An 11,129-nucleotide genomic window follows, 5' to 3' on the forward strand; every position below is an offset into this window, starting at 1 on the left:
GCGGAGGAGGAAGGGCGTCGTCTGCTCACTGACTTCCAGATAAACTTCCGCTTCAGTCCACTCCAGAGCCTCGACCGTCGATTTTTGTTCTCTCTGTGTTGTCGCACAGGCGTCGGCGGCTCGGAGCGGCGCATAAAACCGCGAAGCCTCAACCATCGCATCGGGCCGCCGACCGGAAGCCGTTTTCCGAGGGGAGAGTTCCAAAATCGGCCGGAAACCGATCGTTTTTCAATAGCAGAGCACATCACTCGGTTGGTTGGCAACTCCGGGAGGTCATCCGCGTTCGTTGTGGTGAACGGTCGAGTGCTGGAAAACGTACGCCCGCGACCTGGTGGCGAGCTTTTTCGGGTCGACCTTTCCTTAGGAGATCGTGCTGTTTCTGCTGAATTGTCGTTGCGCCGACGACCAACGTCGCTGTTGATTTCATCGGCCGCCTCCTCCGGCGCAACGTCCAGTAGTTGTCAGCTGTTCTTGCGGCTGTCCAGCATGCGGACGCGCTCCTTTTTGCCGTCCCTGTACACCACCATGCCGCGCACCTTGTCCTTGCCGCCGCCGCCCACCGACTTCTGGCTGTTACGGCGCGAGGAGGAGGATTTGCGGCGTTCGGCGCGCGACATCCGCGATACGTTAGACGCCGGATCGCTTGACGAATCGCAGTGCTTCGATCCAACAGCGGTCCCAACTTGGCTCGTGCATCCCGAGCAGCGCGCTTCGGCGTTTGCTTGTCGTTTCCCGCTACCGAACTTGGCAGGTGCAACGGCAGCGGTTACGTCTGTCGAACTGGTCACACAGGCTGGGACGCACTGGGGATCGAAACGTATTCTCCTGCCCTGCGCCGGGCATTGGTGGGGCGGGGAGACGCAGGGAGTGCGCCAAACTTCCTCGCGGCGATGCTGGAGCGTAGAGGACGCTTTTCGCGAGTGGGCGCACGCACAAGGCTCGCATACGTGTCCGTATGTGGCACATTTAGAAGTACGACCGCGCTCGCGACGACTAGTTCGCGTTGATGCCGAGTCGCGCCTTTGCTGACTCTGGTGCCGCGACTTCCGCCGCTGCTTCTTGTGACGCCGGGATCTGAGCGAGTCGCGCTTGCCGCGTTCCACGGATTTCTTTCCGAGCAGGTTTCCCATTAAAAAAAAAGCCGCAGTTGCTGTCCCCTACATGTCCCTAAGGAACAACTACACGGCGCAGATAAAAATATACGTTAGAGTACGAGAAATATTTCACTGCATCTGATATGCCACAACCTCACGAAGTAAGGAATGGAATATCTCTAGAACTTGAACAAACAACCGTTTTGCTTTAATCTAATCTAAAGGATAGGGGTAAATCTGTATACAGCGCTAGAAACCTAGCTGTGATCCGTCTTCTCGTAGTCGCAACTTAAAAGTAAATCAGCTCAGTAACTTTTTTCGCGAAAGTACAACTCCTCTATACAGCACTTAGTGACGCACAACCAATCTGAAGTGGTTTTACTGACAAGACCTGTCAACGTGTTAAAACAAAACTGTCTGCATTGGAACATAGATAATGACTTCACGCTCAAATTCCCCAAAAGCGTCTTGGCCTTGACTAAACCGGATAAGGTCCTTTCAACAAGGACGTTATTTTTGGATCCGGGTAGATCGCTGGCGCGGTTTGTCGAAAACAAAGCGCCGAGAATTGTCGAACCCGACCGCCGAGTGGCTTTCGGGCCGTCGCACCCGTTCAGTGCGTTCTTTGATGCCAAACTGGTCGTCGACAGCTGCTGGGAAAACTGCCGCCGAGTGGAAGATGGATAACGACCCGGACGCCACTTGAAGGACGCGCTGGAAGGCTTTAGAGGCTTTCTTGGCTGAAATCTTGCTCGATGGTCGTTGGCCTTTGTTTTCGTCGCTGCTTAAATTCCGAACAAGAAAGTGCTGGTCATGATTTATGCGCCGGTGCACGATGAATTGCCGTGATGGGTTGCTGCTGTTGTCTTCGCCGTGAGTACCAGTCCCATAGTCTTTAAACGAGTGAGTGCCAAATCAACCGTTTCTAATATTTCTATAGAAATTACGAACTGAATGCTGCACCTTACTGCTGCAGAGGTCTTTCGGTAAAACGCAAAAATCAGCAGAAAGCTGGCAGTATTTTATTTAAAGTCGGTTTAAAATACCTAACTACATTTTTTCACAGATTTTACCCGAAGAACTGCAACGAAGTTTATGCCTTTGTGCTTTTGGTTCACTGTCCGAGGTGAATCATTGATTAAGACTTTTTTACCTCTTTCACTCTATGATACATGAAATTCCACAAATTAATTACATGACGTTGCCTGCCACATCACCCATTCTACAAGTGAAGCAGGCGATATTTTTGGAAGAAAATGTCACTTGCGTCCCTGAAGCAGATCTTTCGAAAATGACAAGGGGTCCCAAATTTTTAACTTAGGAAATTCCCCGTTTTTCCGTCTGACGTAAAACAGCGATTGTAATGACGTCATAAATAATAAAAAATCATCAGAAACAGTCAATTAACGTCCAGCAAAATCAAACTTTTAGACGCAAAACGCACATGTGCGTCGCCGACACTCCTGCCAGGCGCCAGCTGCGAAACCGCTTTGTGTACAATCGTTAACTTCAGGCGAAAAACTAAACAAGACCGTAAAATAAATGTGATTGATTTTGGTAGATCCATGTACGGGACTACGTTACATTACAAGCACGTCTGTCGCCACCTGCAATACTAAACGAAGGTCGTTTTTCCCCGGTGTTATTTGAGTGAGCGCAACATCTGCAAAAACGCAACTTCAATAGTTAATCTAGTTCAGTGTTTATAACCTTTTTAACTGAGTGCATACCCGGCGAGCGAAGCAAGCGCGAATTTTTTGGGGGGATAACGGCATTTCATTTAAATTTCTTGCAAGTTTTTATCACATCGCCGAAAATAAAAAAAACGTTAAAAAATCCATGTTCAATATTTTTGTATACGTTTTCCGTTTTTCCGCGACGTACTTGGCAGCCTTCCATGGCGCAACGGTAGAGAAGCGTTGATTTAGTTCAAAAGACAGCACCAAAGCGTAAAAAAACGGACGTAGAAAGAACATTCGCGCCAAGCGCGAAAATTTTTCGCACTTACGTAGTTATAATAGTCAAAAAGTATTTAAAATGGACTCGTGTATAGTTTGTGGAAGAGGCAGCGAGCCCGACGAATTACAGAGACAGCTTGATTGGTTGTTATTAATTGTCGAACACACACTTGCTAATCTGCCAACCCAAACGAATAACAAAAGAGAAAAAAAACCTGCGTTTACGGTCGACCAAACATGAAACGAAAAAGGCGTTTTGCGTTTGATTTTGGTTTCGCATTAGTATGACGCGTGACTCAATTACACTACAAAAACACGCATTTAAAAAAAATGAAAAAAACACACAGCTTCGGACGGTGAGTTAAACCCTGACAAAAACGAACAAAAACGATAACGTCACTTACGAAAAGGGGGGGTCCGAACATAATAAATGTACAAATATGTGTACATTTACTAATTTACAACAGATAGTCAAGCATTAGCAGAATGTACCGAATTAAATTCTTTAAAAGTAATTGGAACTAAGTTCGGGAACAAAATACGTTGTATATACACCATTTTGACTCCTGCCAGGCGCCGCGCCAGTTGCGAAACCGCTTAAGTATGCAATCGTTAACTTTAGTTGGAAACTTTGACCAAGAATTACATGTGATAAAATTTTGATGCAATATTATTACCACTCTCAGCAGCGCACAATCCAAAGTTCCATGCACGGAACTACGCTAAATTACAAGCAAGCCTTTCGGCCCCTGTAATACAAAACGAAGATCTCTTTTGCCGGGTGTTTTTATGCCGCGAATATTACAACATGTGCACCGTATTTGTGAGCCAAAACAGCTGAAGTACAAGCGGCGTTTGACGGGAAAAAATAATTGCTTCAATGCACACGAACCACGTGGTATAAGAATATTGACATATACAGATAACAGTTTTAACTATCATTTCATAAAAAAGGAGACTCCAACTGGCGCACGGCAGTCAAATTTAGACAACTTTGATTTGCTTCAGTTAAAGAGGCTGTTGTTACACCAACACCAGATATTACCACAGACAGCTAACCGCACGACGTTTTTAGCAAAAGATTTTTAATTTATCTTCGTACGGAATGTATTCTATTCGCTAAAGTGTGGAATACACACTTTGCATAAACCCACCTGAAAGAATTGAGAAACGCGTTCTACGAAGAAACGATGTAGATAGCGGTCCGAACACCCAAAACGCCCCCCACCACTGCTTTAGTATTTTAGATTAGCGTCAGTATAAGCGACTTTACCACTAAGTGTGTGTATAAAATAAGAAAGATACATTCTTTACTAGATATGATTTATTTCACTTTAATCAGATTTTTGTGATTTCCCCTGAAATTCTTGTGAGAAATATTTCATTATTTTGCGGTACCTAAACAAAAGTTTGGCAAAAAGTACAATATAATTTTAACGAAAATATGAAAGCCATACTATATTTTTATTGAAATTACTAAAAAAACGTGTATTGTGTTCAAAAGGATATAATTATTCAACAAATGTTGCACAATCCGCAGAAAAATTGAAAAAAACAAGTGACCTGGCGTCGCAAATTAGCTATTTTGTTGTTATTGATCTCTTCCGACTCCTCCAACTTCTTTACTTCATCACTGAGTTGATTTATTTTAGTATCGGCCACCTGCACAATATAGATTTTAATTGATGTTTGTATTGTCCTACCTCCAAGCATTGTAATAAAATCCACATATCAAGCAGGGGCATATCCAGAAAATCAAAAGGGGCGGGAGGGTGAACTTTCAACTTAGGGAATTCCCCTAGTTTCCGTGTATGGTTGCTTAAGATTGACGTCATAAACTAGTGACAGATATGATGTCATAAACTAATGATTTGTAATGAAGTCACAAAAAATAATCAGACACAGCCAATTAACGTCCAGCAAAGCAAACACGTGCGTCGAAACCAAAACAGTGAAGTATACGATTGATTTTGGTAGAATCATGTTTATACTCATGTTGAGACTATCAGCAGCGCATTTTCCTAAGTTCCATGAACGAGATAAGTTGCAAGTATTATATTAACAAACCTGCATCAGGTCTGCAATGTAAGGATCATCTGGTTGGGAGGAAATGTAGGATGTTCTGTCTGGTTCTGGCAGCGTTGAATCTATTTGCATTCTTTGTCGGCGAAAGGGAATGGTTCGCTTTTTTCCACCTTCAAAATCATTTGAATAAATTGTAAAAGTTTAAATTTCTAAAAAAAAGTTATTGGGAATAACAAAAAAAGCCATTTGTAGACGATAATCTCTTAATATAGTTGGCTTGGTTTGTCCGCAGGTCGGTCGTCGGCATACGTTCATTACCAAGAGAGAGACGGAGCAATGTCATTTATAATCATGGGCTATCCACGAGGCTAGCATATATACGTATATATATATATATGTTACAACACAATAGGCAATAGTGATAATGAGCCCACAGCATAATGAATTGTTTCAATTTGTTTAAACACACAAAATTTCGATAGATTTTGAAAATTGTCGCGCTTATTGAAGTTGTAATTAATTCACATCGCCGGAAGAACGCCAGTGGTCGTTTACCAGTTATAACTAAACTTGCAAATATTTCGTCTGGTGTTTGACTGCCTGTCAACGCCTCTGTTCGTGATAAAGGGATCAAAGGCATTCAAAAACAACCACGTTGGACATTTTTTCGTTCAGCACTAATCCGTCTAAATAAATCACTGTCACAATATCGACACTACAGCTGCGATTTTTCGTCCTACTGAATTGATTTTCTAATGATTTAACTTTTCGGCTCATTATCGCATAAGCGTCAAATTTTCCTCAAAAAAAACCTGGTTACATCATTCGTTCGAATTAAGGAAGTGATGACGCCACTTTAATATATTTTCCTTTTAAACAAAACGTCTTATCCTGTTTTTACTCATGTTTTAACCATGAGTTTTACTTGTTGGTTACATCATGAGAACAGTAGTACGGAACTGCAATTGACTATAGTTACTATACTTCCGGCAAGTACACATATCAATGCAAACTCGTTTGTTGTGAAACAGACAATAATGACTACCAAGGGTGTTAAAACTTAAAAAAATTAAACAAAATATTTCTTTTGGTGCAGAGGTTTAAGAGCTTACAGTTTGTTTAAAAAGCATTCTAATAACAGCGATTTTTTATTTCTAGAAGCAAGTCATTCATACGCATGTACAGCATGGTGGTTTTATAGCTGAGATGCTGCATTTGGTAAACTTAAACTTTATTCTTGCTGGTCGCGTAAATGTAAACAACGATTTCTTTAAATCACTTTTGTTTGTGACACTAAATAAACTTGCTCGCATACCCACGAAATTACCCAAGTTTTAGAACCCACGCTATAAACCAGAATGGCTCAAGTTGCTTCAGCACAGCCTAAATTAGGTCACATTTGAAACACTAAACTGTTTGTAGTTTTCATTTGAGTAATTTAATTCTTTCGAGTTAGATCAGGCATAGTTTTACAGCTTCAGCTCTCAAACTTTAAAAACGGCTTTGACTTCAGCAACACAAAAATAATAAAAATGGCTCCAGCTCTGGCTCCACAAACGAAATACAAATGGCTCTGGTTCTAGTAAAAATGCTTGGCTCCGGAGCTTCGGGTTCCAGCTTTGGCTTCCCAGTTCCCTATAAACTCACGTTTTTATTGGAAATTCTTATGGATAGGTCAACAAGTTAAAAAAACAGAAAGTTAAATAGATCTATCTTGTCACATAAAAAGTTTTATTTATAGAGAGTGTGCCTTTGGCATGTTTCCCTACAAAGCACCATTATTGAGTGATTTCTTGTTATCTTTTCCACAAACCAACATCTCTTCTAGCAATTAATTTTTTTAAATGCAACTAGAAACCATATCTTTATCGCCTTTTATCATGTGCAATGAGCTTGTTTATTTCATTGTTGTATTGCGCAAGCATATATTGTACGCCATTTAACGATATTATTGATGGGTAGTTAAACATAATTTATCACATATCAATAATTGTCTGAAAAAACAACAACATATTTTTGCAAAGGCATTCGCCAGCCTGGCGAGAGCATGTTAAATCGCACTAGCCAGGAGTGAAGTACACTCGCAATTCAGGAGCAGCGAGTAAAAATTTTAACCATGTGCTATTATAGTTTAGTTTAACAATATACATTGTACACTTTACCTGGAGTCTGAATAACTGCTTGAAGGTTCTTTTCTTGCAGTTTTTGAATAGTCTCGGTCTTGGTGGCACTTTCCCTTTCCACTGCCTTTACTTTGTGAATGTACTGCGAGTTTAAAAATCGCAGATCTGCATTTTCATGTTCAAGTTTCCGAATAGAAGACTTCAGCTCTGTTTCAAACAGTAAATAATTACTATGTGGGATTCTATTAGGCCATATAAGTAAAAACAAAAACATCCCAAAATTGATAGATTGAGGTAGACCAGGGGTCGGCAACCTTTTGTACGCAGTGTGCCAGTTTATGAATAATGTCAAAATATTAACAACTGGCGTGCCAAACATTTTTCTATTTTTGGTTTCGCACTGGCAATCAAGGCTGCAGAGTTGGTTAAAAACAATCAGAGTCCGATTCGGGCCGAATATGAGGTTTCATCGCATTTCATCGCGTCTCAGCCTCTGTATTTCACCAATTTACGTAACTAAATTAAGGTGGATATTCCGCAATCCACTCATAGGGTCATGGAAAATATGCAACAAGCATATCCTATTTCACCTTAACAATTTACAGTTTGCTGGCTTACCAGTTTCGAAATTTGGTACTGCGCATGCGCACACGTCGGACTCGGGTAGTTTTACATAGTCTTACTCGAGTCCCGAGTCCGACTCAGCAGCCCTGCTGTGATCTGACATCTAATTTGCGTATGTGTTTTGAAATATACTTCGATGCTTTTAAGCTGATACCTAGAGGTGTTAACTATCAGATTTGCGTTTTGTTGATTTCTCAGTCGCACAAAAACACACGTGCTTGCTTTTAATGTGGAACAGAGTTTCTCAACGTTTTTGCGGACCGGTGGCCTTTAAAAATTAAACTGAACCCAAAATGTAATTATGACAAAAGCATGCTTAAAAGCAAATAACGAAAACTTCCAAGTAATGAGAAATTGCCACAAGTGGCACGCGTGCCAGGGGTTGCCGACCCCTGAGGTAGACTATTTTCAATTATTTTTTCATGCATAGAATATAAGTGTGTTTTAAATAATACTTTTATTGCTTGCTTCAAGTTCTTCCTTTGTCTTCACTAAATCCAAATGCAGGGAGTTGTTTTCCTGTACAAGTCTAGCATTGTCCAACCGATAGGGTTCTATTGCATCTTCTAGGGCTTGATCAACATCAACATTGGTGGTTTTGGTTTTTTTAGGACCAAGTTTTGCCTTTTTTAAGCTGTCAGTGGTGTGCAGCAAATCACTGAATAACCTCTCAGCCTAAACAAAGGAAAGAAAACGTTTTTTAGATTAAAAAAAAACATTCAAGGATATTTACATGGTAAGTTAATTATATATATTAAATATTGGGGTAAATAATATTAGGTGGAATTATGATATACATAGATATAAATTTATTAATATGCTTAATTTAAATTTTATTTGTGACTTTATAAACAACTAAACTAATTAAATTTGTTTTATTCTTAAACATTAATATATCAAAAGTCTATTTACCAGAGGAAGGGATTCAATCCCTAGTGGTTGGCGATATCCAAGTTGGTCTAACTTTTTACGCAGAGCAACATATTTCTTCTCAGTAACAGAGGTCATGTTTGCCTAACTTACACTTCACCTCCCGCCAAGTAGAGGTGTATTTAACATCAGTTAAGCTAAAAATTAATATTGAAACACACCAAAGGAATATAAATTCTAACGTTTGTTGTGTTTGTATTTCAAAGCAAAATTTGGCACCGCACACACAAGGTATCCACAAAAATAGTTATGAAATGCACACTGGAACCAAGCTTGGTATGACAATGTCATACACATAGGCCCTGAATTTAAAAAATTCCAGGGCGTTATTTTCTCGACAGTGCAAAATTGCTTATTAATTAGATGTAACAATTATTTGACAAAGCGTAACAATAATTTTAAAAAAATGCCTTCAACATAAAATGTCTTTATGGTAATTCAGGAAAGCTTTAAACATTTTTGGTTTACTAAGACTAAATTATTTTGCACATTTATTGATAACTTGGTTGAATTTCCAAATTTAAATGACAAAGTCAAGTGTCAAAAACAGGATCCATAGATTTAAAGAGGCCTAGGCACAATATTAAACCTAATGATTGCTACATGGAAGTGAGTAGTTTTAAATTTTGATGACCATAACATTTTTTTTTTTTAAATATACATAGCAACATCCACCAAAACACTATAGCAGGGGTGTCCAACTCAAACATGTCGGCGTGCCAATTTTTATCTTATAACTTCTTCCAATACACTATTTTATCGGTGTGCACTTTTGACCTTTGATACATTCAGTCAACCTGATTTTTTGTCTTGCACTTGCAATATCTTGTCAAGATCTGCCATACAATCCAGCCTTGCCTTCCCTGACTAAATTTTTTGGCAAAATCTTTTTGGCTTGACTAAATCATTGAGGCAAAATTACTAGACTTCCAAATGAGATAAACTTAAGTCATTTTTGGTAAATGACTTAAACATCATTAAGTGCTTTAAAAATATAAAATTAGGTTATTCATCTCGTATTCAAGACGAAAACAAATATGCTGGCTATTTGAGTATTTGTTTCACACATTTTTCGCTATGCAAAAACTAACTTGCTTTGGAATAAATTTGCAAATTTTAAAATTTAACGTTTATTTTTCATGCCAATGTCTTGATTAAGGAAGCCAATAACTTGACTTGCATATAACTATATGACTTGAATTCAACTTGGCTTGGTTAACTGATGAAATGGAATTGGACTTGGCATCGGTAATTAATAAAATGACCGAGACTTGAACTAAACTCATTTGGAAATGTCTTGTTTACAACAGTGACTTTAGCTATCATGAACCTTATGTTCATTTGCTTATCTTATCTCGTTTATAAACTAGCGCTTCTGAAATTTCATTTTTATATTTACTGCGTGTTGTTAATACAAAGTTACAATTATGGCGAATGCCGAAATTAAAATTCCCGCCAGACAACGCACGTTACTGTTTATTTAATTTATTAAGATCCACACCGTTAAGTTCAGTCAACCATAGCAGCAGTATCGACCGTTCGAAATCATAAAATACTAATGCATATTTCGAATGTTAACACAGATATCTTAAATATTTATGTTGTCATCACTTATCAAACAGCAACTATTTCAATTTATAGAGTCACTAACAAAGGAATAAGCAGAGATGCTAATCCCAATGGCAATTTTAGAACTAATTTGCTGTATAATATTTATTGAAAAAGGGTTTGACTACGAAAAACTCACTTTAGGAATAAACAAGCCTCTAACAAATGTGCTTTTGGGTCACAATAATGCTTATTTCAAACTGTCGAAAGCATATCTGTTTATAACCAGGGACGGATCCAGGATTCTTATTTGAGCATTTGGTTAAATTTTAGATATGACGTCACAAGTAACGTCATAACGGGTCGTCATGCAATCTAAAGCAGGGAGTCGAACCGGAACCGAACCGGAACTTTATGAACCGGTTTTGGGTCAATTTTTTCTGAACCGTAACCCAACCTGAACCGTTTTATTTAAGATTTTAAGGAGCCGAACCGGAACTGAACCGAATAATTTGAAAGTACCTGAACCTTAACCGAACCCGAACCTGTAAACAAAAGCGGTTCGCTCCAGCATGACGTCACAACTTCTATTTTACAGAGTCAAGTTACGTCATGTTCGAAATTTTATGAAAAAAATATGAATATTGAATAAAAAAATCGTTCATTTTTTATTTTTTAGATATTTCAATATCGAGTTGCTGTTTTTTGAATTAAGTCACGGAACTTAGATTAAATGACTTACAATTCAAAGTTTATTCTCTACATTTATTGACCCACATTTTGAGATTTAACGCAAATTATATTGTATCTGAACCGGAACTTTATGA

The 11,129-nt window shown here is 39.1% G+C and overlaps 1 protein-coding gene across 1 annotated transcript in view; it reads right to left on the reverse strand.

Annotated features, from left to right (window-relative positions):
• The window catches only part of LOC146160789 (centrosomal protein of 135 kDa-like), a 29,605-nt gene extending 20,751 nt beyond the window's left edge, over positions 1-8,854 (reverse strand). The window contains exons 1-5 of the mRNA XM_083386119.1: positions 8,737-8,854; positions 8,280-8,499; positions 7,240-7,407; positions 5,120-5,247; positions 4,616-4,714 (exon numbers count right to left, since the gene is read on the reverse strand). Of these exons, the coding sequence (XP_083242245.1) occupies positions 4,616-4,714; positions 5,120-5,247; positions 7,240-7,407; positions 8,280-8,499; positions 8,737-8,832 (711 nt within the window). The 5' untranslated portion in view covers positions 8,833-8,854. The remainder of the gene's footprint in view (positions 1-4,615; positions 4,715-5,119; positions 5,248-7,239; positions 7,408-8,279; positions 8,500-8,736) is intronic.
• Positions 8,855-11,129: the final 2,275 nt, after the last annotated feature.

The sequence above is a fragment of the Ascidiella aspersa genome, chromosome 3, assembly GCF_963924565.1.
Source record: "Ascidiella aspersa chromosome 3, kaAscAspe10.2, whole genome shotgun sequence".
Lineage (NCBI taxonomy): Eukaryota > Metazoa > Chordata > Ascidiacea > Phlebobranchia > Ascidiidae > Ascidiella > Ascidiella aspersa.